The following is a 25,234-nucleotide window of genomic DNA, read 5'->3' as shown; positions in this document are numbered from 1 at the left end:
CAAGACCAAAACTCCATCTCAAAAAAAAAAAAAAAAAAAATCATTGGCCAGGTGCAGTGGCTCATGCCTGTACTGTAATCCCAGCACTTTGGGAAGCTGAGGTGGGCGGATTGCCTGAGTTCAAGAGTTTGAGACCACCCTGGGCAACATGGTGAAACCCCGTATCTACTAAAATACAAAAAAAAAAAAATTAGCTGGGCATGGTGGCATGCTCCTGTAGTCACAGCTACTCAGGAGGCTGAGGCAGGAGAACCACTTGAGCCCAGGCGGCAGAGGTTGCAGTGAGCCAAGATCGCGCCACTGCACTCCAGCTTGGGCTACAGAGTGAGACTTGGTCTCAAAAATAATTAATTTAATTTAATTTAATTTAATTTTAAAAATCATGCAAGTAGAAATGACTTTTTCCCCCTTCCATCAATAAAATGCTGCCCAGAATGACTAGCTTATTTTCTTTTTAATTGAACCCAAAAGAAGCTTCTAGTATGGAGCAAGTCTGGTGGAAAAGCAGCATATCTCCCAGGAGAGAAGGGAAACGGAGCAGGGCCAATCATCAGGTGACAGTGCAGTGCTACTCATCACCATCATGAAAAACTCATGAGCATCAGATGCGCCACAGGGATTCCTAATCAGGTAATATCTGCTATTATTATGACAAGCTCCATAGAGAAATGTAGACAGCAGGGTAGAAAGACATTATACTTTATAAATAAAAGGTTCACCTGTGCAATATTCACATTAGAAAAATATACATTGCTTGCCATAGACCTTCTCTGGATAAAATCAGATGAATCTAGGATCTGACTCCACTTCACTGTGAGGGCTCCGGTTCCACGGTGACGACCGACTCCACAGCTTCTAGAGGAACTCCTTCTGGCGGGCCCATCCGCAGGCACGCCCCTCTGCATCAGTCACTATGACAATGTCCTCCTCCTGAGACACTATTGTACCTGGAGGGGACAAGATAAGCCCATCGGAAGTCTGAATAAAAATCTGCTTCTGTCCCTGAGACAGTGACTCATGGCTCCCATTGGAAATTTCAAAAGCCATGGCTTCGCTGACAGCAACCACGCTCTCCAGTTCTCTCTGGCCAGAGTGCACCTCCATCCCACAGGGGAACCGGTTCAAGTCCCCCGAAAGGCTTCTGAGACACCCTTCAGTCAATAGTAATCCATGTGGGCCAGGCTGAGGCCCTGGCTTGGGCACAGTCCTGTAGGCACAGTCCACTGCCACGCTATCCACAGACAAAATTTTCTCAAGCGGAGGGGCTGCCACCTCTGTAGGCAGGACGCTGCTGGGGCTCGGTTGCTGGTGGTTCAGGTGGAAGTCACAAACCTTGCCGAGGTGTCCTGCCTCTGCATGTCCAGGCCCCCCAGGCGGCAGGGACTCTGCTCCACCACCAGATGACAAAGGGCTGCAGAAACCCGGGCTCCTCAGGCTGTCCCAGGTGTCCTGGTCTGAAGAGTGTTCCAAAGCACTCTCTCCAGGAAACGCTGCCACCTGTGCCTGGGTCAGCCTCCTAGGCTCTCCTGACTGAGCATAAACAGGCAGCCCACTGACATCCCGGGATGAGAGAGCAGCACCTATAGACCCCCTCCTGGCTTCTAAGTTAGCCAGTGCCTGAAGCTGCGGGCCCGCCTGGAACACGCTCCCATTGCCACCAGAAGCCGTCGTTGTATGGCTTTCTTCAGAACGGGGAGAGACAGTCACATTTACTGGAGGGGAAAAACCTAAACATTTTGGGAAACAGGTGAAGATGGCGTGTACTGTGTCATGGCCCACTCACTGCACTCACCACCCAAAACCAGCTAGGCCAAGTCACCTGCCCTGCAGAAAAGTCAAAGCATCGATGCTCCTTGCTCCTTGGGATTGGTAGCAATTTTAAAAAATACGTCCCTATTCTCTATTCACAAAGACAGATTTTGTATTAAAAATATGCTCTAAGAGCCATTCGACAGTGTGCTTTTTTTTTTTTTTTTTTTTTGAGATGGAGTCTCGCTCTGTCACCCAGGCTGGAGTGCAGTGGCATGATTTCAGCTCACTGCAGCCTCCACCTCCTGGGTTCAAGCAATTCTCCTGCCTCAGCCTCCTGATAGCTGGGGTTACAGGCGTGCGCCACCATGCCCAGCTAATTTTTGTATTTTTAGTGGAGACCAGGTTTCACCACGTAGGTCAGGCTGGTCTCAAACTCCTCACCTTGTGAGCCACCCGACTCAGCCTCCCAAAGTGCTGGGATTACAGGCATGAGCCACCACACCCAGCAACAGTGATTTTATGCCAACACTGAATGAATGATTGGTGGTTCTTCATCAGAGTGAGCTGGAGAATCACCCAAAGAGGCCTTTCCAAATACTCACATCCACACCCTCCCAACAACCCTACCCGCAGACCTGGAATTCCCAGAGGTCCAGGCCCCTGTATTTCACAATAACCTCCCCAGGTGGTTCCAACACATGCCCCAATTAAGAATCACCATCAGGCTGGGCACGGTGGCTGCTCACGCCTGTAATCCTAGCACTATGGGAGGCTGAGGCGGGCAGATCATTTGAGGTCAGGAGTTCAAGACCAGCCTGGCCAACATGGGGAAACCCTATCTCTACTAAAAATACAAAAATTAGCCAGATGTGGTGGTGGGCGCCTGTAATCCCAGCTACTCAGGAGGCTGAGGCAGGAGAATTGCTTGAGCCTGGGAGGCGGAGGTTGCAGTGAGCGGAGATCACGCCATTGCACTCCAGCCTGGGTGACAGAGCAAGACTCCATCTCAAAAAAAAAAAAAAAAAAAGGCTGGCGTGGTGGCTCATGCCTATAATCGCAGCACTCTGGGAGGCCGAGGTGGGCAGATCACCTGCGGTCAGGAGTTTCAGACCAGCCTGACCAAAATGGTAAAACCCCATCTCTACAAAAATACAAAAAAAAATTAGCCGGGCATGATGGCGGTGCCTGTAATCCCAGCTACTGGGGAGGCTGAGTCAGCAGAATTGCTTGAACCCAGGAGGCAGAGGTTGCAGTGAGCCGAGATTGTGCCACTGCACTCCAGCCTGGGTGACAAAGTGCAACTCCCATCTCAAAAAAAAAATTTATATATATAATTTTTTAAGTGCCTAGTTGATAGGTTCTGGCTAGAGCCAGAATAAAAGCCAGAACCTGTCTTGTTTTCAAATGTTAAATCTCAGCTGGCATGTACAGCGAAGTCTCATGAAAGCCAAGCCATAGATGGATGTGTCCTTGGGACCCGTCTCAGCCTAACCTCTTGGGACCCTCCTGGTATAGCCTGTTTACTACCATTTGGTGGCTTTCCTTTTTTTTTTTTTTTTTTTTTTTTTTGAGATGGAGTCTCACTCTGTTACCCAGGCTGGAGTGCAGTGGTGCAATCTCGGCTCACTGCAACCTCCTGCCTCCCAGGTTCAAGCAATTCTCCTGCCTCAGCCTCCGAAGTAGCTGGGATTACAGGCACACGCCACCACACCCAGCTAGTTTTTTTTGTATTTTTAGTAGAGACGGGGTTTTGCCATGTTGGCCAGGCTGGTCTCGAACTCCCAACGTCAGGTGATCCGCCCGCCTCGGCCTCCCAAAGTGCTGGGATTATAGGCGTGAGCCACTGCACCTGGCCTGTGGCTCTCCATTTTAACAAGGCACTCTAGAAAACCCTGAAGACCTCAAGACTCGCAGGGAATGAATCTGGAATGATAGAACACTGGGAGGCTGGAATGAAACTTGAGAAACCAGAGGGCCCCCTTAAATCCAGCACAGGTCACCCAACCTGAAAAGTGGCAATCCTGGGCACATCTGTGCATGTCAGCAGGGCTGCCAGGCCATGGATACACCCCACAAACAGCATTTTACCCTCACCAGCGGCCAAAGCATGCAAGGGCCTGGGCTTCTCCCGGCCTCTGCTGTTGGCAGCAAGAGATTCAGTGGTATCGTTGGACAGGGCTTCTCTTCTGGGCCTTTTCACTGAGGCCAGTCCCTCCTCCGCAGCCTGTGAAGAGAAGACCCAATCAGCTAGAATAGGAAGGAACAGGCAAACCTCTACCTCCTCTTCCTGGTGTGAACGGAAGAAGCCAAACCACGCTAATTCACCATGCACAGAGTCCCCTGGCACCCACTTCAGCCATGCCCACCTCACGTTCCCTCTTCTCGCTGCTAGCTCCCTCTAGCTGCTCCCCATCCATGTCTCGGCTGAGGTGCTCGGGTCCAAGGTTGTCTGGGTGTATTTCTTTCTTCCGTAGGAATTCTGTGATTCCTAATGACTCAGCAACCTGAAAAGAAATGGGCCAAGAGAATAAACTTCACCCAAACAGCACACACCCCCAGAAGCACATTCACATGCAAGAATTAAACGACTTCATAGAATTAAATCTACAAAGTTCCTCACCTACTGTGAGATGCCATCTCAACAATGAGAAAGATGAAGATCAATATAATGTGAGATGGACTAGCTGATGATAAAAATGGATTATAAAAACTAGAAGGTTCTATGTGAGCACAATTTAGAGGAGGAGACCAATCTTTTTTTTTTTTTTTTTTTTTTTTTCTGAGACAGAGTCTGGCTCTGTCGCTCAGGCTGGAGTGCAGTGGCATGATCTTGGCTCACCACAACCTCCGCCTCCCAGATTCAAGTGATTCTCCTGCTTCAGCCTCCTGAGTAGCTGGGATTACAGGCATGCACCACCATGCCTGGCTAATTTTTGTATTTTTAGTAAAGACGGAGTTTCACCATGTTGGCCAGTCTGGTCTTGAACTCCTGGCCTCAAGTGATCCGCCCGCCTCAGCCTCCCAAAGTGTTGGGATTACAGGCGTGAGCCACTGTGCTCAGCCCAGAACAGTCTTTACAAAACATTTAAAACACTCTCTTTAATGCTATCATGAGCTTAATAATGTTAGCTGATACCATGGTAACTTTCTTTCCCACTATCCCTCCTTTACTGACTTCTCACTGGTCTCTTGAGAAAAACGATCCTGCCTATCCCACACCCAGATCTCCCTTCCCAGCTGGTAAAAAGGCATGGGCTTGGGGGCCTGAGCTGGATCCCAGCTTCTCTGCCCATGGCCTGGGTGATCTTGGTGAGCCACCATCTCCTGAGTCTCCCTTGTCCATCTCCCTGACTTATCCAGACAAGAGGTTACAGCTACCTGGAAAGGCTTTTGTGAAGATGAGATTTGACTCCATATGCAATGCCTACGTAAACACCAGATGTGAAAGTGTTGAGACAGCTGTTATCATTTATACATGGATGTTATAAAGAGAACCCCACAGAGCATGAGACGGGGGTGGGCACAGCAGGAAGGGCAGCAGAACAAGGTTAAAGGAGAAAACGGGCCATGTGGGTTCTGCGCAGACCAACCTGGATGGTGTCCCCTCACAAACTGAGCCACTGTCATGCTCCCAAGAGGCGATGGCACAGTCTGAGCTGCTGAAAAAGCCGGATTCTGTAGGGCAGGCACAGTGTGTGTGTGCCGAGTTCCGCCTCAAAGCAGGATGATACCCACACTTGCTAAACTCAAGAGTTTAAAAAACACACAGGTGACTGCTGTGGAGGGCATCTACATGAGGCTTAGCAAAAACCTTTTACATTTTCATCATATATAATTTAAGAAAATAAGGCAGGGCATGGTGGCTTATGCCTGTAATCCCAGCACTTTGGAAGGCTAAGGCGGGCGGATCACTTGAGGTCAGGAGTTCGAGACCAGCCTGGCCAATACGGTGAAACCCTGTCTCTACTAAAAATACAAAAATTAGCTGGGCATGGTGGTGCACACCTGTAGTCCCAGCTACTCAGGAGGCTGAGGTGGGAGAATCGCTTGAACCCAGGAGGGGAGGTTGCAGTGAGCCAAGATGGCACCATTGCACTCAAGCCTGGCTGACAGCGAGACTCTTGTCTCAAAAAAACAAAAACACCCAAAAAAATCCAATGTAGCTAAAGGCAATTTGATAATAACAATGACACTGAAATGAGAATTGTGTCGGAACCACCACAAACAAAAATGAATGGCCCCTATATAATTCATCCCCAAAAACCCACATAAGGAAGAAAACAGGGCCGGGCGTGGTGGTTCATGCCTGTAATCCCAGCACTTTGGGAGGCCAAGAAGGGAGGATCAGTTGAGCCCTGGAGTTCAAGACCAGAGTGGACAACACAGCGAGACCCCTTCTCTACGAAAAATTTAAAAATTAGCTGGGCATGGTGACACACGGCAGTAGTCCCAGCTACTCAGGAGGCTTATGTGGGAGGATTGTTTGGGACCAGAAGGTTGAGGCTGCGGTGAGCTGTGATTGTGCCACTGCACTCCAGTCTGGGAGACAGAGGCAAACCCTGTTTCAAAACAAAAAAAAAAAAAAGAAGAAAATGATACCTGAGGTTTTAACTCTGATCATCAGTGAGTGGGAAGATTATGGTGTTTTCCATTTTCTTTTAGCTTATCTTCATTTCTGAGTTTTCTGGAAGAGCATTTATTGCTTTAAGAAAAAAAAAACTGGGGACCGGATGTGGTGGCTCACACCTGTAATCCTAGCACTTCGGGAGGCTGATGCAGGCAGACTGCCTGAGCTCAGGAGTTCGAGACCAGCCTGGGCAACACGGTGAAACCCTGTCTCTACTAAAATACAAAAAATCAGCTGGGCATGGTGGTGTGCGCCTCTAGTCCCAGCTACTTGGGAGGCAGAGGCAGGAGAATTGCTTGAACCTGGGAGGCGGCGGTTACAGTGAGCTGAGATCACACCACTGCACTCTAGCCTGGGTGACAGAGCAAGACTCCATCTCCCAAAAAAACAAAAAGAAAAAAAATTTTCACTTGATGGGAAAAAGCTAAAATGAGGTCGAAGAGGAAAATGTCATTACTAAAAACATTCTCCTTCATACATGGAGTTTTTTTTTTTTTGGTTTTGTTCTGTTTTTTGAGACAGAGTCTCTGTCACCCAGGCTGGAGTGCAATGGTGCAATCTCAGCTCACTGCAACCTCCGCCTCCTAGGTTCAAATGATTCTTGTGCCTCAGCTTCCTGAATAACTGGAATTAGAGGCATGTGCCACCACGCCCAGCTAATTTTTGTATTTTTAGTAGAGACTGAGTTTTGTCATGTTGGCCAGGCTGGTCTCAAACTCCTGACCTCAAGTGATCCACCTGCCTCAGTCTCCCAAAGCACTGGGACTACAAGCATAAGCCACTGCACGTGGCCCTTCTTTCTTTTGGCTAACTCTATGAGCAAAACTCTTTCTGCCATGGGAGATTGTTACCTTATCATTGTTTATTTCCAGGGTCTCCTGGGAACACAGACCAGAACTACTGAGGTAATCTTGGCACATTTTCTTAACCATTTTATGCAACTCTTCAAATTCCTTATATATAGCTGGGAAAAAAGGCTTTGCTAGATGATCTTTTTCAACCTTCGTGAAGATAAAGACCAAAAAAAAAGTTTAAACTCGAGGCACTGATATGGAAAATACAGAAGAAAATCTAAACAAAGTTTCGGTTCCTTAACCCCTCAGCAGCCCTCAGTGGTGTGCGTTTCCTTCAGTCCCCAGTGAGCACCTACTGTGTGCCCCGCATGGTGCAGAGAAGCCAGGATGGGCATGGGAGGAGCAGGCCAAGAAACAAACAAGCCCTGGGTGGGGGCCATGTAGGGCATGGGTGAGCTCCTGGACAGGGTGGGAAGGGAAGGCAGAAAGGCCCTGAGCCCCGGCTGGACTGTCAGCTCCAGAGGGAGTGTGGGGCACAGGCAGCCTGGGCTGCAGCCTCAGAGTGGGCTCAGAAGGAGCAGAGCTGCGGGCAGAAGAGGCCAGCTGGGGCGAGTGGGTTCTAGGAGAGCCCAGGATGGCCATTATTTGTGGCTGCCACTTCCATTCCTCCCGTACCAAGTTAAAAGTCAAGGGAGTAAACGGGCACCTGCCCGAGACACCCAGCTACCCAGGCAGCGGCCCCCACACCAGGCACGGTGTGTGACCAGCAGGCTCACTTCAGCTGTCCTGGAAAAGGAAAACGATTCCAAATGGCCTGGCTCTTTCCAAAACAACTATGAGCTGGGCACGGTAGCTCACATCTATAATCCCATCACTTTGGGAGGCCGAGGCAGGAGGATTACTTGAGGCCAGGAGTTTGAGACCAGCCTGGGCAACAAAGCTAGATCCCATCTCTACAAAAAAAATTTTTTTAAATAAATTAAAAATTAGCCAGGTATGATGGTGCATGCCTATAGTCCCAGCTACTTGGAAGGCTGAGGTGGAAGGATTGCTGGAGACCAGCAGTTTGAGGCTGCAGTGAGCTACGATGGCGCCACTGCACTCTAGCTGGGTGACAGAGCAAGGCCCTGTCTCAAAAATAAAATTAACAACTATGCAGGCTATTGAAAAATAATTAATAAATAATAATATTATTTCTAAATAACTTCTAATCATCCCGCTATCATTTAGAAACACTAAGAGTACTCACCTTCATCAGAAGAAACTCATACACGGTCACAACCTGAGCCAGCTGAGGTAGAGCCAATTCCACCAGATCCTCCTGGTCACACTGCTGGAGGAACTACCAAGGGAAAGCATTTCATGCCTTTGAATGTCCCGCAAGAATTTCCCAATAGCCAACAAGTTGGTGCAATATACAACATAAAAAACAGAAAGTTCTCCAAAAATTTCAGTGACCAAGTAACTCTAAACATTCTGCTTTATTAACTATTTCACTTGTTTGCTCCTTAATGAAGTACTATGATCCATTCTGGGTCCCCCATGACAAGCTCTGGGCACTGTCCTGGGCAAGGCCCTGGAATAACGACATGGTGATAAGGAGATGTGTGTCCTGCCCTCCAGGACTCATCCAGGTTGCGCCGCATACTCAGGTGAGGGGGTGGCACAGCTGGAGGCGGCGCCTGGAGACGGGCAGGCCAGAAGGGCTGAAAGGCAACCCAGGCCCAGGCTGAGAGGTGCCAAGGTTTGGATTCCCTTCTCCAGGCAGCTGTGGAGGGAGGTTTTAGGAAGGTGCCTTGGGTGGTGGTGCAGAGGATGGGGCAGGGCTGGAAGCCTGGCAGGCAGTCAAAACTACCCCCACAGTACAGTCAGGAAAAGATGAGGACTCAGGTAAGGAAAGGGATGTGGGTGGCAGGGGAGGGAGATGAGGGGAGAGCACAGCCCTCCAGGCTTAGCGACCACAGGACATGGGGAGGGGTGAGTGAAGGAGAAAGTCAAGAATGGCTCTGGGTTCCCAGCTTGAGCCTGGGGTAGGCGAAGTGGCCCCTGACAATGCAGGGGTGGACAGAAAGCCAGCTTGTGGGCTCTGCTCAGACATGAAAGGCAGAGGGGTTCACAGGATAGCCAGGTGGAGATGTTTCAATGAAGAGATCTGAGGCACCAGAGAGAGGTCTGAACGGGAAGCGTGGGAGTCTGTAGAGGGAAGAAGGCCTGGGAAACCAGGAGGACGGTGAGATCCCCAGGGAAGCAATAAAGTGAGGGGGAAGCTGAGGAAGTCCTAGAAACAGAAAGTCTTCTGAGGTCCAGGGAGATCACAAGATCAGTGCTTAGAAGGCCAGACGCAGTGGCTCACGCCTGTAATCCCTGCAATTTAGGAGGCCAAGCCAGGAGGATTACTTCAGGGTAGGAGTTCGAGACCAGCTTGGACAACATGATGAGACCCTGTCTCTAAAAAAAATTAAAAATTAGCTGGGTGTGGGGGTGTGCGCCTGTGCTGTGGGTCCAGCTACTCGGAAGGCTGATGCAGGAAGATCAATTGAGCCTGGGAGGTGGAGGCTGCAGTGAGCCATGATTGAGCCACTATGCTCCTGGGTGACAGAATGAGACCCTCTCTCAAAAAAAAAAAAAAAAAAAAAAAAAAGATTGGCATTTAGGGAGAGAGCAAGAAATTGAGTAGGAGCTGCAAAGGGCTGGAAGGGCTTCAGAGGAGGGCCACAGATGCTCGCAAAACAAGCAGAAAAGCTACAGAAAAATCTTTTCATTATAAGACAAAAATGTTTAATTAAGACTTTCAAAAATCTTTTGAAAGAAGTGGCCAGCTGACTTTCAACTCCACAGGAAGTGGGAGAAGGTGGGAATATGGGATATAACCTTGCCATGGCCTGACCTAAATTCTGTATGAGCTTAATAACAGCAGACAGGGAAACTCCACAATTTTCTGCTTAACACTTAGGTTCAACTGACAGTTTTTTGTTTTTGTTTTTGTTTTTGAGACGAAGTCTCGTTCTTGTCCCCCAGGCTGGAGTGCAATGGCATGATCTTGGCTCACTGCAACCTCCGCCTCCTGGGTTCAAGCAATTCTCCTCCCTCAGTCTCCCAAGTGGCTGGGATTACAGGTGTACGCCAGAACACCTGGCTAAATTTTTGTATTTTCAGTAGAGACGGGGTTTCACTATGTTGGTCAGGCTGGTCTCGAACTCCTGACTTTGGGTGATCCGCCCGCCTCGGCCTCCCAAAGTGCTGGGATTACAGGTGTGAGCCACCGTGCCCGGCCTCAACTGACAGTTTTGTCAGATGACTGGTTTGACTGTCCTGTTTCTCCCCTAAGAGCCGAGCCCTGTCTATCTTGTGCACACTGTCCCCTCCATCCCTAGAACAGGGACTGATACTTGATGGACACCCAGTAAATGTATAAATTAATATCCATTTCTGGAGAAATTATCATCTGTAAGTCAAGAATGGTTCTGAAGGCCGGGCATGGTGGCTCATGCCTGTAATCCCAGCACTTTGGGAAGCCAAGGCGGGTGGATCACGAGGTCAGGAGTTTGAGACCAGCCTGACCAACAAGGTGAAACCCTATTTCTACTAAAAATAGAAAAATTAGCTGGGTGTGGTTGGCAGGCGCTTGTAATCCAAGCTACCCAGGAGGCTAAGGAAGGAGAATTGCTTGAACCTGGGAGGTGGAGGAGCACAGTGAGCCGGGATGGCACCACTGCACTCCAGCCTGGATGACAGTGTGAGACTCCGTCTAAAAAAAAAGAATGGTTTTGAAAACCACTTCCGTTGTTTTCTAAACTGCTTCCATATAAACACAGGTTATAATTATTCCAAAACTTATCAAGTCAAGCAGCTTTTGGAGCTACACTAAAGGCTGTACAGTCACTTTAAACAGGTAAGAGTATGAATTAGTTCAGATATTACTGTCCTTGGCATCATCACACACTTAATGCAATGACATTTCAGGTGAACTGTTTAGGTGATTCAGAAATTGATAGTGAATTGCCACATCCATGCTAAAGACACGGGTTTCAAGCACAGGGATTAAGAGTGAGGTACCTCCTTAAGCCTGGCTTTGCTTGGCGACGCCCTCTGCTCCCCTGCCGCAGCAGGGCCACCAGGTAGCTGAGCGGCTCTTCTCTGCTGGAGGACAGCTGTGCGGGACTCTGCAGGGGTCTCTGAGCATGCGCGTCTTCTAGGTCCTTGGTATCTCTCTGATCGCAAAAGAGCTCCATTTTCTGGTTCAGATGGCAATGTCTCTTCAACGTCTACAGACTGACCATTCTAGACAGTGTTGCACACCCAAAAGCAAAATAAAACAATCATGCTTTATATACCCCATAAAAACCTTTTAGTGGCTGGGCGTCGTGGCTCACACCTGAAATCCCAGTACTTTGGGAGCCCAAGGCGGGTGGATCATTTGAGGTTAGGAGTTTGAGACCGACCTGGCCAGCATGGTGAAACCCCATCTCTACTAAGAATACAAAAAATTAGCCAGGCATGGTGGCGCACGCCTGTAGTGCTGGCTACTTGGGAGGTTGAAGCAGGAGAATCACCTGAACCTGGGAGGCGGAGGTTGCAGTGCGCCAAGATGGTGCCACTGCACTCCAGCCTGGGTGACAAGAGGGAAACTCTGTCTCAAAAAAAAAAAAAAAAAGATTTCTCTGATGTGACTGTCATTTTAAAACCTGACCTGAATTTTGTTCCTAATTCATTATGTATCCATGACTTTTTAAACTTTTAAATTATTTTACTGGATAGATTTAAAATACCATAAAATTCATCCTTTGAAAGTATATAATTCAGTGGATACAAAATATTTGCGAAATTGTGTAACCATAACCACTATCTAATTCCAACACAGTTTCATCAGCTCAGAAAGAAACTGTACCCATTAGCAGTCACTCCTCCTTCCTCCCTCCCGACAGGCCCTGGTAACCACCAGTCTTCTTTCTGTCTCCATGCATCTGCATGGCTTTTGAAGAGAACCCTAGATCTGGCCTTGTCCTCATGTCCTATTTCCTCATTCCCTGACAATTCCCTCCTCTGAAAATAGGAATAATAACGTAGAAAAATAAAATAAAGGCCAGGCGTGCCCGGTGGCTCATGCCTGTAGTCTCAGCACTTTGGGAGGCCGAGGCGGGTGGATCACCTGAGGTCAGGAGTTTGAGACCAGCTTAGACAACACGGTGAAACCCTGTCTCTACTAAAATTACAAAAATTGGCCAGGTGTGATGGTGCACGCCTGAAGGCTGAGGCAGAAGAATCACTGGAACCCAGGAGGTGGAGGTTGCAGTGAGCTGAAATCGCACCACTGCACTCCAGCCAGGGCAACACAGTGAGACTCTATCGCAAAAAAAAAAAAAAAAAAAGAGCGGGGAGCAGTGGCTCACGCCTGTAATGCCAGCACTTTCGGGGACTGAGGCAGGTGGATTGCCTGAGGTCAGGAGTTTGAGACTAGCCTGGCCAACATAGTAAAACCCCGTCTCTACTAAAAATACAAAAAATTAGCTGGGCATGGTGGCAGATGCCTGTAATCTCAGCTACTAGGGAGGCTGAGGCAGGAGAATCCCTTGAACCCAGGAGGCAGAAGTTGCAGTGAGCTGAGATCATGCCATTGCACTCCAGACTGGGCAACAAGAGCAAACCTCCGTCTCAAAAAATAATAATAAAAATTAAAAAAAGAGAGAATTATAATAGAATACTAAATACTACAACTACTGAACAACATGAATAACCTAAATGAAATGGACAAATTCCTACATACACAAAACCTGCCAAAACTAAATCACAAAGAAGTAGAAAATCTGAGGCTGGGCACAATGGCTCATGCCTGTAATCCTAGCACTTTGGGAGGCCGAGGCGGGCAGATCACCTGAGGTCAGGAGTTCAAGACCAGCCTGGCCAACATGGTAAAACCCTGTCTCTACTAAAAATACAAAAAATTAGCTGGGCATGATGGTGGGCACCTGTAATCCCAGCTACTCGGGAGGCTGAGGCAGGAGAATCGCCTGAACCCAGGAGATGGAGGTTGCAGTGAGCTGATATTACGCCATTACACTCCAGCCTGGGTGACAGAGCAAAACTTCGTCTCAAAAAAAAAAAAAAAAATGGAAAGAAAGAAGTAAAATTATCTCTATTTGCAGATATGATCTTATATGTAGAAATGCCTAAAGATTAGACACACACATACACATACACACACACACACACAAATATTAGAATTAATAAATGAGGCCAGGCGCAGTGGCTCATGCCTATAATCCCAGCATTTTGGGAGGCTGAGGTGGGCAGATCACTTGAGGCCAGAAATTGGACACCAGCCTGGCCAATATGGTGAAACCCCGTCTCTACTAAAAGTATAAAAAGTAGCCAGGCATGGTAGCACACGCCTGTAATTCCAGCTACTAAAAAGGCTGAAGCAGGAGAATTGCTTGAAACGAGGGGGCAGAGGTTGCAGTGAGCTGAGATCACACCACTGCACTCCAGCCTGGGCAACAGAGTCAGACTGAAAAAAAAAAAAAAAGTAAATACACAAAATCAGCTGCATTTCTAAACACTAACAATGAACAATTTGAAAAGAAAATAAAGAAGATAATTCCACTTAAAATCTAGCAATTCCACTTCTGGATATATACCCAAAGAAATTGGGCCGGGCGTGGTGGCTCACGCCTGTAATCCCAGCACTTTGGGCGGCCAAGGTGGTGGATCACAAGGTCAAGAGATCGAGACCATCCTGGCTAACATGGTGAAACCCTGTCTCTACTAAAAATACAAAAACTTAGCTGGGTGTGGTGGCTCGTGCCTGTAGTCCCAGCTACTCGGGAGGCTGAGGTAGGAGAACGACTTGAACCCGGGAGGTAGAGGTTGCGGTGAACTGAGATCGCGCCACTGCACTCCAGCCTGGCGACAGAGCAAGACTCCATTTCAAAAAAAAAAAAAAAAATAGAAAGCAGGGTCTCAAAGATGTAATTGAACATCTGTGTTCATAGCAGCATCATTCACAATAGCCAGAAGGTGAAAGCAACCCACGTGTCCATTGACAGTTGAATAAGCAACATGTGGTACGTACACACGGTGAGATACTACTCAGTCTCACAGAGGGAGGACATTCTGACACTCGCTGCAACATAAACCTTCGATATCGTGCAAAGTGAAATAAGCCAGCCACACAAAGACAAATACCCTGTGACTCCACTTCTATAAGGAAATTAGAGTAGTCAAGATCATAGAAGACAGAAAGTCGGATAGTGGCCGCCAGGGTTGGGGGAAAAGGGAATGGAGAGTTGGTGTTTACAGGGACAGACTTTTAGTTTTCTGTTTCTTTTTCACTTAGCCCAACGTGAAGCTCGGAGTTTTAGTTTTAGAAGATGAAAAGAATTCTGGAGATGTGTGGGGGTGATGGTTGCGCAACACTGTGAATGTATTTAACACCCCTGAACCACACACTTAAATACGGTTAAGATGGTAAATGTCATGCTATGTGTTTTTTACTACGTGTGTGTGTGTGTATACATATATATATATATATATTTTTTTTTATTTATTTTTTTTTTTGAGATGGAGTTTCACTCTTGTTGCCCAGGCTGGAGTGCAATGGCACGATCTCGGCTCACTGCAACCTCCGCCTCACAAGTTCAAGCAAATCTCCTGCCTCAGCCTCTCAAGTAGTTGGGATTACAGGCATGTGCTACCATACCCAGCTTATTTTGTATTTTTAATAGAGATGGGGTTTCACCATGTTGGCCAGGCTGGTCTCGAACTCGTCACCTCAGGTGATCCGCCCGCCTCGGCCTCCCAAAGTGCTGGGATTACAGGTGTGAGCCACTGCAACTGTCTCAATAAAATCTTTTAGAAAAAAATTTTTTGATGTGATAATGCAAATTCATAGCGACTCACACCTACTTTATCAGGAGTTGCAGAAGCAGCAGAAGGGGGAGAGGACACGCTAAGCAGCCAGGGGCTGTTGACACTCCAGAAGCACCCCCGGGGACTCCTTTTCTCAACAACACCCTCTGTAATGGCAACATCAGCCAAGAGCACACTGCCATTGGTTTTACTGACCAAACCTAGAGCTGACGGATGCATTCCCATCAGATGTGCTCACGAAATCATCCTGGCACACAGAAGACACACATCTCCTGGCCTGTTTGGCAGCAGTGCAGACAACGTGGGGGTCTCAGATCCTCCACTAGAATGATTCTGGTCCCACTACAGCCTTCGCCTGAATCCCCATCAGATCAGACGCCATAAAGGTCAATGTAAGGATGATGAGCAGGCAGGGGCAGGAACTGGGACTGATTTGGTTTGAATCTGTGTCCCCACCAAATCTCATGTTGAAGTGTAATCTCCAAAGTTAGAGGTGGGACCTGGTGGGAGGTGACTGCTGGATCATGGGGGCAGAACCCTCATGGCTGGTTTAGCATGACAGTGAGTGAGTTCTCATGATATCTGGTTGTTTAAAAGTGTGTGGTGGCCAGGCGTGGTGGCTCACACCTGTACTCTCAGCATTTTGGGAGGCTGAGGCAGGCGGATCACCTGAGGTCAGGAGTTCAAGACCAGCCTGGCCAACATGGTGAAACCCTGTCTCTACCAAAAATACAAAAATTAGCCAAGCGTGGTGGTGGACGCCTGTAATCCCAGCTACTTGGGAGGCTGAGGCAGGAGAATCACTTGAACTGGGGAGGCGGAGGTTGCAGTGAGCCAAGATCAGGCCACTGTGCTCCAGCCTGGATGACAGAGCAAGGATCCATCTCAAAAAAAATAAATGAGTGTGTGGTACCTCCCCCTGCCCCTTGTTCCTGCTGTGGCCATATGAGGCGCCTGCTCCCACCCTGCCTTCACCGTGACTGTTTCCCGAGGCCTCCCCAGAAGCTAAGCAGATGCCAGCACCATGCTTCCTGTACAGCCTGTGGAACCGTGAGCCAACTAAACCTCTTTTCTTTATAAAATACCTGGTCTCAGGTATTTCTTTATAGCAATCCAAGAACAGCCAAATAAAAAGACACATACCCAGACAGAAACATTACCTGCAGGCCACCGCGTGCTGACTCTGTCACCAAGCAGGAGCGGGCCCCTCCCTCACATGGAGCCGCTGGCGTGGACAGCCCCAGGGAGGTCAGGCTGAGCGTCCTTTCCTCCGTGCACCCCCGGAGGGTGCTTCCATTGGCTTTCTCAGACAGCACCATCTCGGGGTCCAGCTGGCCATGGCCTGGGTTAAGTTTAAAATGTCGGGCCAGTCCCCCCTTCCCTATATATGACTTTTCACAAGTCTGACACTTAAAGCTTTTGGGCCTCAGGGAGCAGCTCGATAAGTCAAAGAGTGCTTGCCTCTCCCTCTGATCTTCATCTTCTTCCACACAGAGTTCTGAATAATCATCAGAATCTGACAGATGACCATCTGCCAAATCCTCTGTTTTTATGAACTTATAATCTTTAGCTTTATATTTGGGAGGTCGAGATACCCGTCCAGAACGTGTCTTTACTTTTAACGATTTTTTTAGTTTCTCAGTATGTCTTGTATGCAAGTTGGAAATACATGGATGTGCTGAACCGGATGAAAGAGATGTTACTGCCAGCGGGTCAGAGGCAGACAAAGGGGTCAACATGGAGCCCTGTTCATTTGGAGCCTTGGGGGCTGGGACTCTCTTTGCAGGGACCACCTGGAGGGCTGGCAGTGGTCTCTGTACAAACCCCTGAGCAGGAGGTTGGCGTAAGTCACTTAGGAAGCAGGACTGTGGCTCAGTTCTCACAAGCGGCTGTACCCTGAGCAGCTGAGGGCTGGCGATGTGGAGCCCTACCAGGCAGGAATTCCCCCGGGGCGGCTGGCTCTTTCTTGCAGTTTGGGGCTGGATTGTGGTCGGTAGGGGCATTGGCCTTTCCTGACCTTTTGTTTCTCCAGACGTTACCTTGACACAAATGGCTTCTAGTTGCTTGCGTACAGAAAGACAAGAAAGAGAAAAGAAGCATTGTGCTTATGAACATGTCTGCAATTTCACTCTTGTCATAAACCCATTATTGACATTTTTTCTAAATTACATCTTACATATAAAAATTGATGTAATGTGTTTGTACTAAGGTGGTATTTTCCAGACCTTTCTGAGCAGAGACCACAGTGATATAAGCTGGGCTTGGTGGCTCACACCTGTAATCCCAGCACTTTGGGAGGCCAAGGCAGGCCGATTACTTGAGGTCAGGAGTTCGAGACCAACCTGGCCAACATGGTGAAACCCCATCTCTACTAAAAATACAAAAATGAGCTGGGCGTGGTGATGCACTCCTGTAGTCCCAGCTACTCAGGAGGCTGAGGCATGAGAATCGCTTGAACCCGGGAGGAGGTTGCAGTAAGCTGAGATAGCACCACTGCACTCCAGCCTGGGCAACAGAGTGAGACTCCATCTGAAAAAAACAAAAACAAAAACAGAGACCACAATGATACATTTTACATTATGACCTAGTACACATGTATATAAATATCTGCATACATAAATAAAATAAGAAGTTGATGGAACTACTTACCATCCCTATATAAATGCTCGCTGATTGTATCTATTCTACATCATTTTTTTTTTTTTTCCGAGATTAGGGTCTCACTCTGTCACCCAGGCTAGAGTGCAGTGGCGCGATCTCAGTTCACTGTAACCTCTGCCTCTCAGTTTCAGCGATTCTCTCATCTCAGCCTCCCGAGTAGCTGCCACCACACCCAGCTAATTTTTGTATTTTTTGGTAGAGACGGGTTTCACCATGTTGGCCAGGCTGGTCTCAAACTCCTGACGTCAAGTGATTGATCCACCTGCCTTGGCCTCCCGAAGTGCTGGGATTTCCAGTGTGAGACACCACGCCCAGCCCTATTCTACATCACTTTTTAAAAAATACTAGTCATAATCCACTAAGTTGATTTCATGACCAGTTAAGAGATAAGAGCCTTCTTAACAGTTTTACCCATGAGAGGTTTTTCTTTTTCTTTTGGGACGGACCCTTGCTCTGTCGCCCAGGCTGGAGTGGAGCGACACTATCTTGGCTCACTGCAACCTCGGCCTCCCGAGTTCAAGCGATTTTCCTGCCTCAGTCTCCCAAGTATCTGGGATTACAGGCGCATACCACCACGCCCCAGCTAATTTTTGTATTTTTAGTAGAGACAGGGTTTCACCATTCAGGCTGGTCTCGAAATCCTGACCTCTGGCGATCCACCTGCCTCACCACACCCGGCTGGTTTTTTGTTTGTTTTTTTGAGATGGAGTCTCGTTCTGTCGCCCAGGCTGGAGTGCCACCGCAACCTCCACTTCCCAGGTTCAAACGATTCTCCTGCCTCAGCCTACTGAATAGCTGGGATCACAGGTGTGTGCCACCATGACCAGTTAATTTTTTTTTTTTTTAAGATGAAGTCTCGCTGTGTCATCCAGGCTGGAATGCAGTGGCGCTATCTCAGCTCAGTGCAACCTCTGCCTCCCAGGTTCAAGCAATTCTCCTGCCTCAGCCTCCTGAGTAGCCCGGATTACAGGCGCTTGCCACCACGCCTGGCTAATTTTTGTATTTTTAGTAGAGACGGGGTTTCACCATGTTGGTCAGGGTGGTCTCAAACTCCTGACCTCATGATCTGTCCGCCTCAGCCTCCCAAAGTGCTGAGATTACAGGCATGAACCACCGTGCCCGGCGTTACCCATGTGTTTTTGCTTGGAGTTTTTAGTACTCTAAAAGCAGACGTAATTCATAATGTGGGCCCATGTTTTTTAAAAAGTTTTTAATGAAATTCTGGAAGCCACAACAAAGCCATAAGGAACAATGTTACCCAGCTTCCTACTGCACAACCTGCATGCCTGTTTCCTCACCCTGTCCTGAATGTGCTGTTTAGCATTCTTATGCTTTTTAAAAATTTATGTGGCATATGCAGATATTTCTAAAAATACATAGTTCAGTTCTGAAATGTTTTTAAACTTTATATAAATGATAACATCTCCTGCAACTTGAAAGGGCTTTTCTGGGTTTCTTTACTTCATTTTGCTTCGTGAATTTTATCCACATTAACATGCGTAGGTCTCACGGGTTCATTTTCTCTGCAGTATGAGTACACCAGTCTCCTATTGATGGACAGGTGGTTTCCAACCTTCTGTTCCTAAGTTCTGCTCTGAATCTTCACAATGTATGTGTGTACATGTGTGACTTTCTCCAGGGGCATGTACCTAGGCATAGGGCTGAGTATCTTCAATAACTTTTTACAAATATATCTAACAAAATTTCAAATACATGTGCTTTTTGACCCAGTAATTCCATTTCCTGGATTCTATAAAAAAAACACGCAGGTGGCCACAAAGATGTTCTGTTCTACGAAGTTCAAGGCAGCACTGTCTATAATAGCAAAACACCTACCAAAGGGGAGAACTACCTTCAATAACATCCCACAAATATTTATTGAGCACTGACCGCGTGCCAGAAACACTGTTACAGGTGTCAGGGAAACAGCTGTCTTACAGCTTAGGGGAGAAGGACAGGGAAGCAAAAGAAACAAGTCTCCCGCCCTCACAGAGCAGAAATAATGAGCATTTTCCTCCAGGGAGAAAAAGAAGCAAACCTCATCATCCAGAGCACGATTTCCCAACCAACATTTCAGAACATAATCCTTTGACATGGATGGCTGGAGGATGGCCAGCAGCATCTCTGCCTCTACCCACTAGATGCCAGTAGTGATCCCGAGTCCTGACAATGAAGACATTGCCAAGTGCCCCCTGTGGGGCAAAACTGCCCTCGGTTGAGAATCACTTATTTGGGACCACCAACTGGCCCTCTTTGGACTCAACCTTCTGGTGTGACCCTCAAACAGTGGAGCATCAACAAAAATGTCACACAGGACAGAATAAAGATCCTCACTGAGATCAAGCTGGAGTGTGTCTCTCGTCTGTCTCTTGTTATACTAGTACAAATAGCAGAGGTCAGCCAACACTTTGTATGAAGAATTGTAGAGAGGTGGCACCATAGCCCTGGGAGACCCCGACTCCTGGGCTACTTGTGAATCAAATGACAACAAGATTGACTGCGCATATCCTTCAAGAACCCCATCTCTTTCATTTTACTGCCAGTCACACCTGTAATCGTAGTGCTTTGGGATGCTGAGGCGGGAGGACTGCTTGAGGCCAGGAGTTCAGGGCCAGCCTGGGTAACATAGCGGGACACTGTCTCTACAAAACATTTTTAAATTAGCCAGGCATGATGGTGCATACATGTAGCCCCAGCTACTCGGGAGGCTGAGGTGGGAGGATCATTTGAGCCTGGGAGTTCGAGGCTGTAGTGAGCCGAGATCAGTCCAGCCTGGGTGAGAAAGAAAGACCCTGTCTCAAAACCCCAAAACAAAAACTTAATACATATACATACATACACTAAACCCTACTGTTTGAGGATAACCACAGCAGCAAAGCCAGACTAATAATGTATTTATCCTCTATCCTGACTGGCTTACCCTGTGGGTATTATGCCTGATACTTTGTTTAGTTAATTCAGCTAATGTTAACTCAGTATTTCTGGGTGGAATACATACACAGGAGCCAAGTCCTAGCCTCACCCTTGAGATGGGGGCGGTTTCCCCTGCCATGCCTCAGTCCCCGCAGACCTGCTGAATCGGATCTCCTGGGATGAGGCCCCAAGATCTGCCCTTTCAAAAGCTCCACTGATGATTCTGAAGGCAGACAAGCTTCCCTAACGAATGCAGACAGGTGAGGCAGACAGGAAAAATGTCATCATGGTACAACAGGTGCAATCAAGAGGCAGGAACAGCCTAGAGGTGGTGGGCTGCCCAGAAGCAGTGATCTCTGAGGGGCATTTTGAAGGCTGAGAATTTTTGCCAGGTGAAAAAGGGCACACATCCATGTGTAAATGCACGGATGCATGAAAAGGGGCACAGCATGTTGGATGGAACTGGAAATTTCTGTGCGGTGGGGAAGAGGGAGGATGGGGAGAGACAGGCGCCTCGATCTGACCCAAGTGTGTCCATTGGTCTGTGCTGCTGATCCACACCACCCCCAGAGCGAACACTGGGCCTTCTGCTGTGGTTGTTGAAATGCACCCCCAACCGCCCCAGAACCTGTCTCTCCCCTTCTGCATTTTCAACTCAGACACACCCTTTCAAATCTAGTTCAGATACCACTTCTTCAACAAAGCTGCTTCTGATGTCCTCAGCCAGGAACAATCTCCCTTTCTCTAAATACATTCAGTTCTTTTTCACTATCTTTAGCTTTCTGGCCTTGACTAGAAGTTATCTGGGTCTTGTTTCATCTCCTGTTAGTTCATAAACTACTGAGGGGCAAAGTACGCATCCGGTTTGCCTTTGTGGCCTCCATGACACAGCTGGGGCTGAAAGAGTATTAAAAGAATGTGCTGCAAAGGTATATTATTGCAGGTAGAATTTATATCGTCTCCATTAGATTAGCTACAAAATACAATCCCATCATGCTGCCTAAGCTCGAATAAGTTTGCTTTTGCTTTACGAAAAATTTGTCATTTTTGGATTCCAAACCCAAAAAGCTGTGGCCATATTCAGCAGGGTATGGTGAGGAGTACAGGGGCTAGGGAGAGCAGCCACACCTGAGGGACCTTGGGCAAAGCCACGCAACCTCCCTGAGCTTGTTTCCCACCTGCAAAATGCCGGTACAAAAACACCGCTGAAAACTGAGCGGCCCAGCACAGTGCCGGGCGCAGAGCAGAGGCTTTGCAGATGGCTGCCCCCAGATGGCACCTTGCATCCTTCTGACCCAGACCAAAGTCCAAAAAGGTTGACTTACCCAAGGTCACACCTCTAGATAGTGATAGTGTGGCATCTGGACAGAATCACACTCGTCTTCCTAAACCTTAGCAAGACAACTCTCCAGTCTTGATGATTAACTAGATACAACCCTAAGCAGCTAACATCAGTCAAAAAAACTCAGCGAGTGAAGGTTCCTGATTCTATTCCCTAACCCGTTTCTTCTAGTGGAAAAAGCTGTCTTCTTTTGGCAATTTTGGGGTGAGACTAATTTTGTTTACAACCCCAGCGCTGAAATGGGGTGGAATTTTACAGATGCCGTGTAGGCCCTCTGGCTTCAGGCGCTATGCTACACCCTCCGGAGTTGGGCGACCGTCTTCTAGTTATCACTCCCCTAGCAACCAAAAGGTGTGTGGCCCAGGAAATAAACCCACTGGGAAAGGATGTTTTGTAGTATACAGAGTGCTTTCACATATTCCAAACACTGTGTATCAGGCACTGTGCTGGGTACTGCGGTTACAAATCAGTCACTGTCACCCAGGATGTTAAGTCCTGCAGCGAACTAGTGTATTGTGCTTAACTTTGTTCCAAGCCTGGGCCTTGGCACCTTACAACTGAAAAGCTAAGTTGGTTCCTTTTAATTCATTTATGTTTCAGCTCCAGTGTCTGGCCTACGGGACCACCCACTCTAAAGCAGCCCCCGTCAATCCCAGAACCTGCCTTATGTTCGTTCTTCATCAAGTGTGTTCAAGGCTTCACCTCCTGCACATAGTGGGGAGTGCTGGGAACACGGTCTCTAAGTGCTCCACAAAGGCTGAGCCAGCGGTGAAAGGCCTGTAAGAAGAGCTAGGGAGCACGCAAAAGCCCCCAGCAGGGCTGTGAAGGCAAAGAAGGCACGAGGGCGTTCCAGGCACAGGGCCCAGCGTGAGCAACCGCTCCTAGAGTGAGGCTCCTGGGGTGAAAATGCCAGGGTGGTGACAGGTGGGAGCCGAACGCCGTCCCTAAGAAGCTCAGCCTGGGGACGCCCTGAGTCTTAACCCGGACGGATACTAGCCTCCCTGGACAAGCAACTAGCCCCGCCGCGGGGCGTCGGCCCCCTTCGGGCCTCAGTTTCCCCACGTCCCTCCCGACGCCTCACCTGGGGCGGGAGCAGGCGCGGCAGGCGCGGGGGCTCGGTGCCCCGGCCCCGCTGCAGGGCGGCCTGTTGGGCCGCGTCCCGCAGCCGCCGCGCCGCGTCCTGCAGCACGAAGGGGGGCGGCGGCGGCGGCTGCGCCTTCGTCACCTGCTCCAGGACCTGCCGCAGCTGCTCGGGGCCCAGCGGGGCCACACGTGCGACGCTGCCGCTCTGGCCCGGAGGAGCCGGGCCGCCGCCGCCGCCACCATCCTCGCTGCCGCCCCCAGCCTCCGGCTCCGCATCCGCCATGGCGGCCGAGGCGGGGACTCGAACCCGGGCCGCTAAGCGACGGCGTCTCCAATGTACGTCACCTAGGAGAGGGGCGGGCTACGAGTGCCTCGCAGGCCAAGACACCTCGGAAGGCGACCGTGTCTGGCCGGGAAAGTCGTGGAGTGCCCCACCCCAGCCGACAACCGCCGCGGCTCTTAGGGCTGATCAGCAGAGCGGACCCCCTTATTTTCCTTATTGCCTGTCACGGACATGTTTAAGACTCACCTTCTCCGGGAGCTGTCCCGGATCTCCCAGGGGGAGGTCTTCGGGGTTCCAGAGCCCCTGGCCCAAAAGGTACCACACTATCCAAGTGTTCTGACGTCATCATGCATCCGAATCAGCGGAGGATGCTGTCTGGAGATGCAGAGTACTGTGCCCACCCCTAAACATTTGGATTTATACATCTGAGAGGGGACCACAGTTTGAATTGTTAACGAGAGTGTTTCCCAAATTTTTGCCTTGTCACCCTAGCTTCTCTCTACCCACCCACCCAGATTGGGTGCACCTTGAAGGGAGAGATGATATATTACACAGTCGGTGCCCAGCACAGGCCCTGCCCAGAACACAACGCACGCTCAGGGCATGAATGATGGATGGATGAATATGAATAAACGAATGAGTGAACGAATGAATAAACCCACCCTCTCTCTATCCATCCAGCTCCAGTGCCCCATCTTCCTCAGCCTGATCGCCTCTCCTTACGGTTGAGGCTCTGTGCGCCCTCCGAATCTTGTAGCTGCAGGTGTGTACACATGTCCCAGCTCCTTTCCCCAGGGAGAGCAGGAGGTCCACTGGTCAACAAACCCTTATTAAGCCCCTGGTGGGTGAATCGCTGTTTCCGCCCTGGGGGGTATACAGTCTAGGTGCCGAGAAGGAGGAAACTGGCATTTGCAGCACAGTTTGATGAGCGCTGAAGCCGGTAAAGTAAGGCTGGCGGCCTGGGTGGTGTCAGAGAAGGTTCTGGAAGATCACCATCATCCTCATCAATACTCACATTGCATTCACGATTATCCCTTCCGTGTTATTTTTTAATGGTGAATTTTATATTATGGGTATCTTATCTTACCACAGTTTTTTTTTTTTTTTTTTTTGAGACAAGATCTCACTCTGTTACCCAGGCTGGAGTGCAGTGGCACGATCTCGGCTCACTGCAACCTCCATCGCCTGGGTTCATGCGGTTCTCCTGCCTCAGCCTCTTGAGTAGCTGGGATTACAGGCGTCCGCCACCATGCCTGGCTAATTTTTGTATTTTTAGTAGAGACGGGGTTTCATCATGTTGGTCAGGCTGGTCTTGAAACCGTGCCCTTAGGTGATCCGCCCGCCTCGGCCTTCCCAAGTGCTGAGATTACAGGTGTGAGCCACCACACCCGACCAGATTTCAGGAATTCACATGCCTTCTGCTCAAAATAATTTTCATGCCACCGTGGCATATTCTAAACCCCTTCAAGCTCAGGAAACTTGAGGGCAGCAACCTCCGCCGATTCCTCCATGCTGTGTCCCTGCATCTAACAACGTGCCTGGCACGACTATTACAAGATGTGACATCCATCCTGTGTGCAGCTGTCTATTTTAAGTGTCAGCTGCCCCAGGCTCTCCTAACTTTGCTTATAATAGCAGCAGCGCCATCGGCTGGCATTTACTGAGAACTTTTACTACACCCTGGGCACATACCAAGGTCTGTAGATGTTGAGCTGCTTCTTATTTAGGTCAGAACTAGTAGCTGTTTCCACTGTAGAATTTTCAAAAACAGGTGGAGCCTTTGCCAGATCCTGACGTAAAATGGCATCAACCTTATACAACCGGCTTTTGTTCAGCTGAGCACACCTGACCACCCTAGAAACGAACCGAGTGAGAAATTCATCCACTTGCTCTGGCTTCAAAATGTAGAACCA

General features: G+C 48.8%; 1 protein-coding gene across 6 annotated transcripts; it reads right to left on the bottom strand.

Annotated features, from left to right (window-relative positions):
* Window positions 1-683: 683 nt before the first annotated feature.
* On the bottom strand, window positions 684-23,371 carry ZNF839 (zinc finger protein 839). Of its 6 annotated transcripts, none has more exons than XM_004055730.5 (8): window positions 23,037-23,371; window positions 16,200-17,102; window positions 11,230-11,454; window positions 8,423-8,515; window positions 7,231-7,380; window positions 4,119-4,256; window positions 3,847-3,976; window positions 684-1,727 (listed from the first exon to the last, which is right to left on the bottom strand). In XM_004055730.5, exons 1-8 carry the CDS (start codon window positions 23,319-23,321, stop codon window positions 856-858), a joined length of 2,796 nt encoding a protein of 931 aa, XP_004055778.5. In that variant the 5' UTR covers window positions 23,322-23,371; the 3' UTR covers window positions 684-855. The 6 variants fall into 6 exon arrangements, with proteins under 6 accessions (XP_004055778.5, XP_055217575.2, XP_063554270.1 ...); XM_055361600.2 differs by having other exon boundaries at window positions 684-947; window positions 23,037-23,358; XM_063698200.1 differs by having other exon boundaries at window positions 16,200-17,095; window positions 23,037-23,350.
* Between the last annotated feature and the right edge of the window lie 1,863 nt (window positions 23,372-25,234).

This window comes from Gorilla gorilla, chromosome 15, assembly GCF_029281585.2.
Source record: "Gorilla gorilla gorilla isolate KB3781 chromosome 15, NHGRI_mGorGor1-v2.1_pri, whole genome shotgun sequence".
NCBI classification, from domain to species: Eukaryota; Metazoa; Chordata; class Mammalia; order Primates; family Hominidae; genus Gorilla; species Gorilla gorilla.
This window is presented reverse-complemented; position numbering and strand designations above follow the sequence as displayed.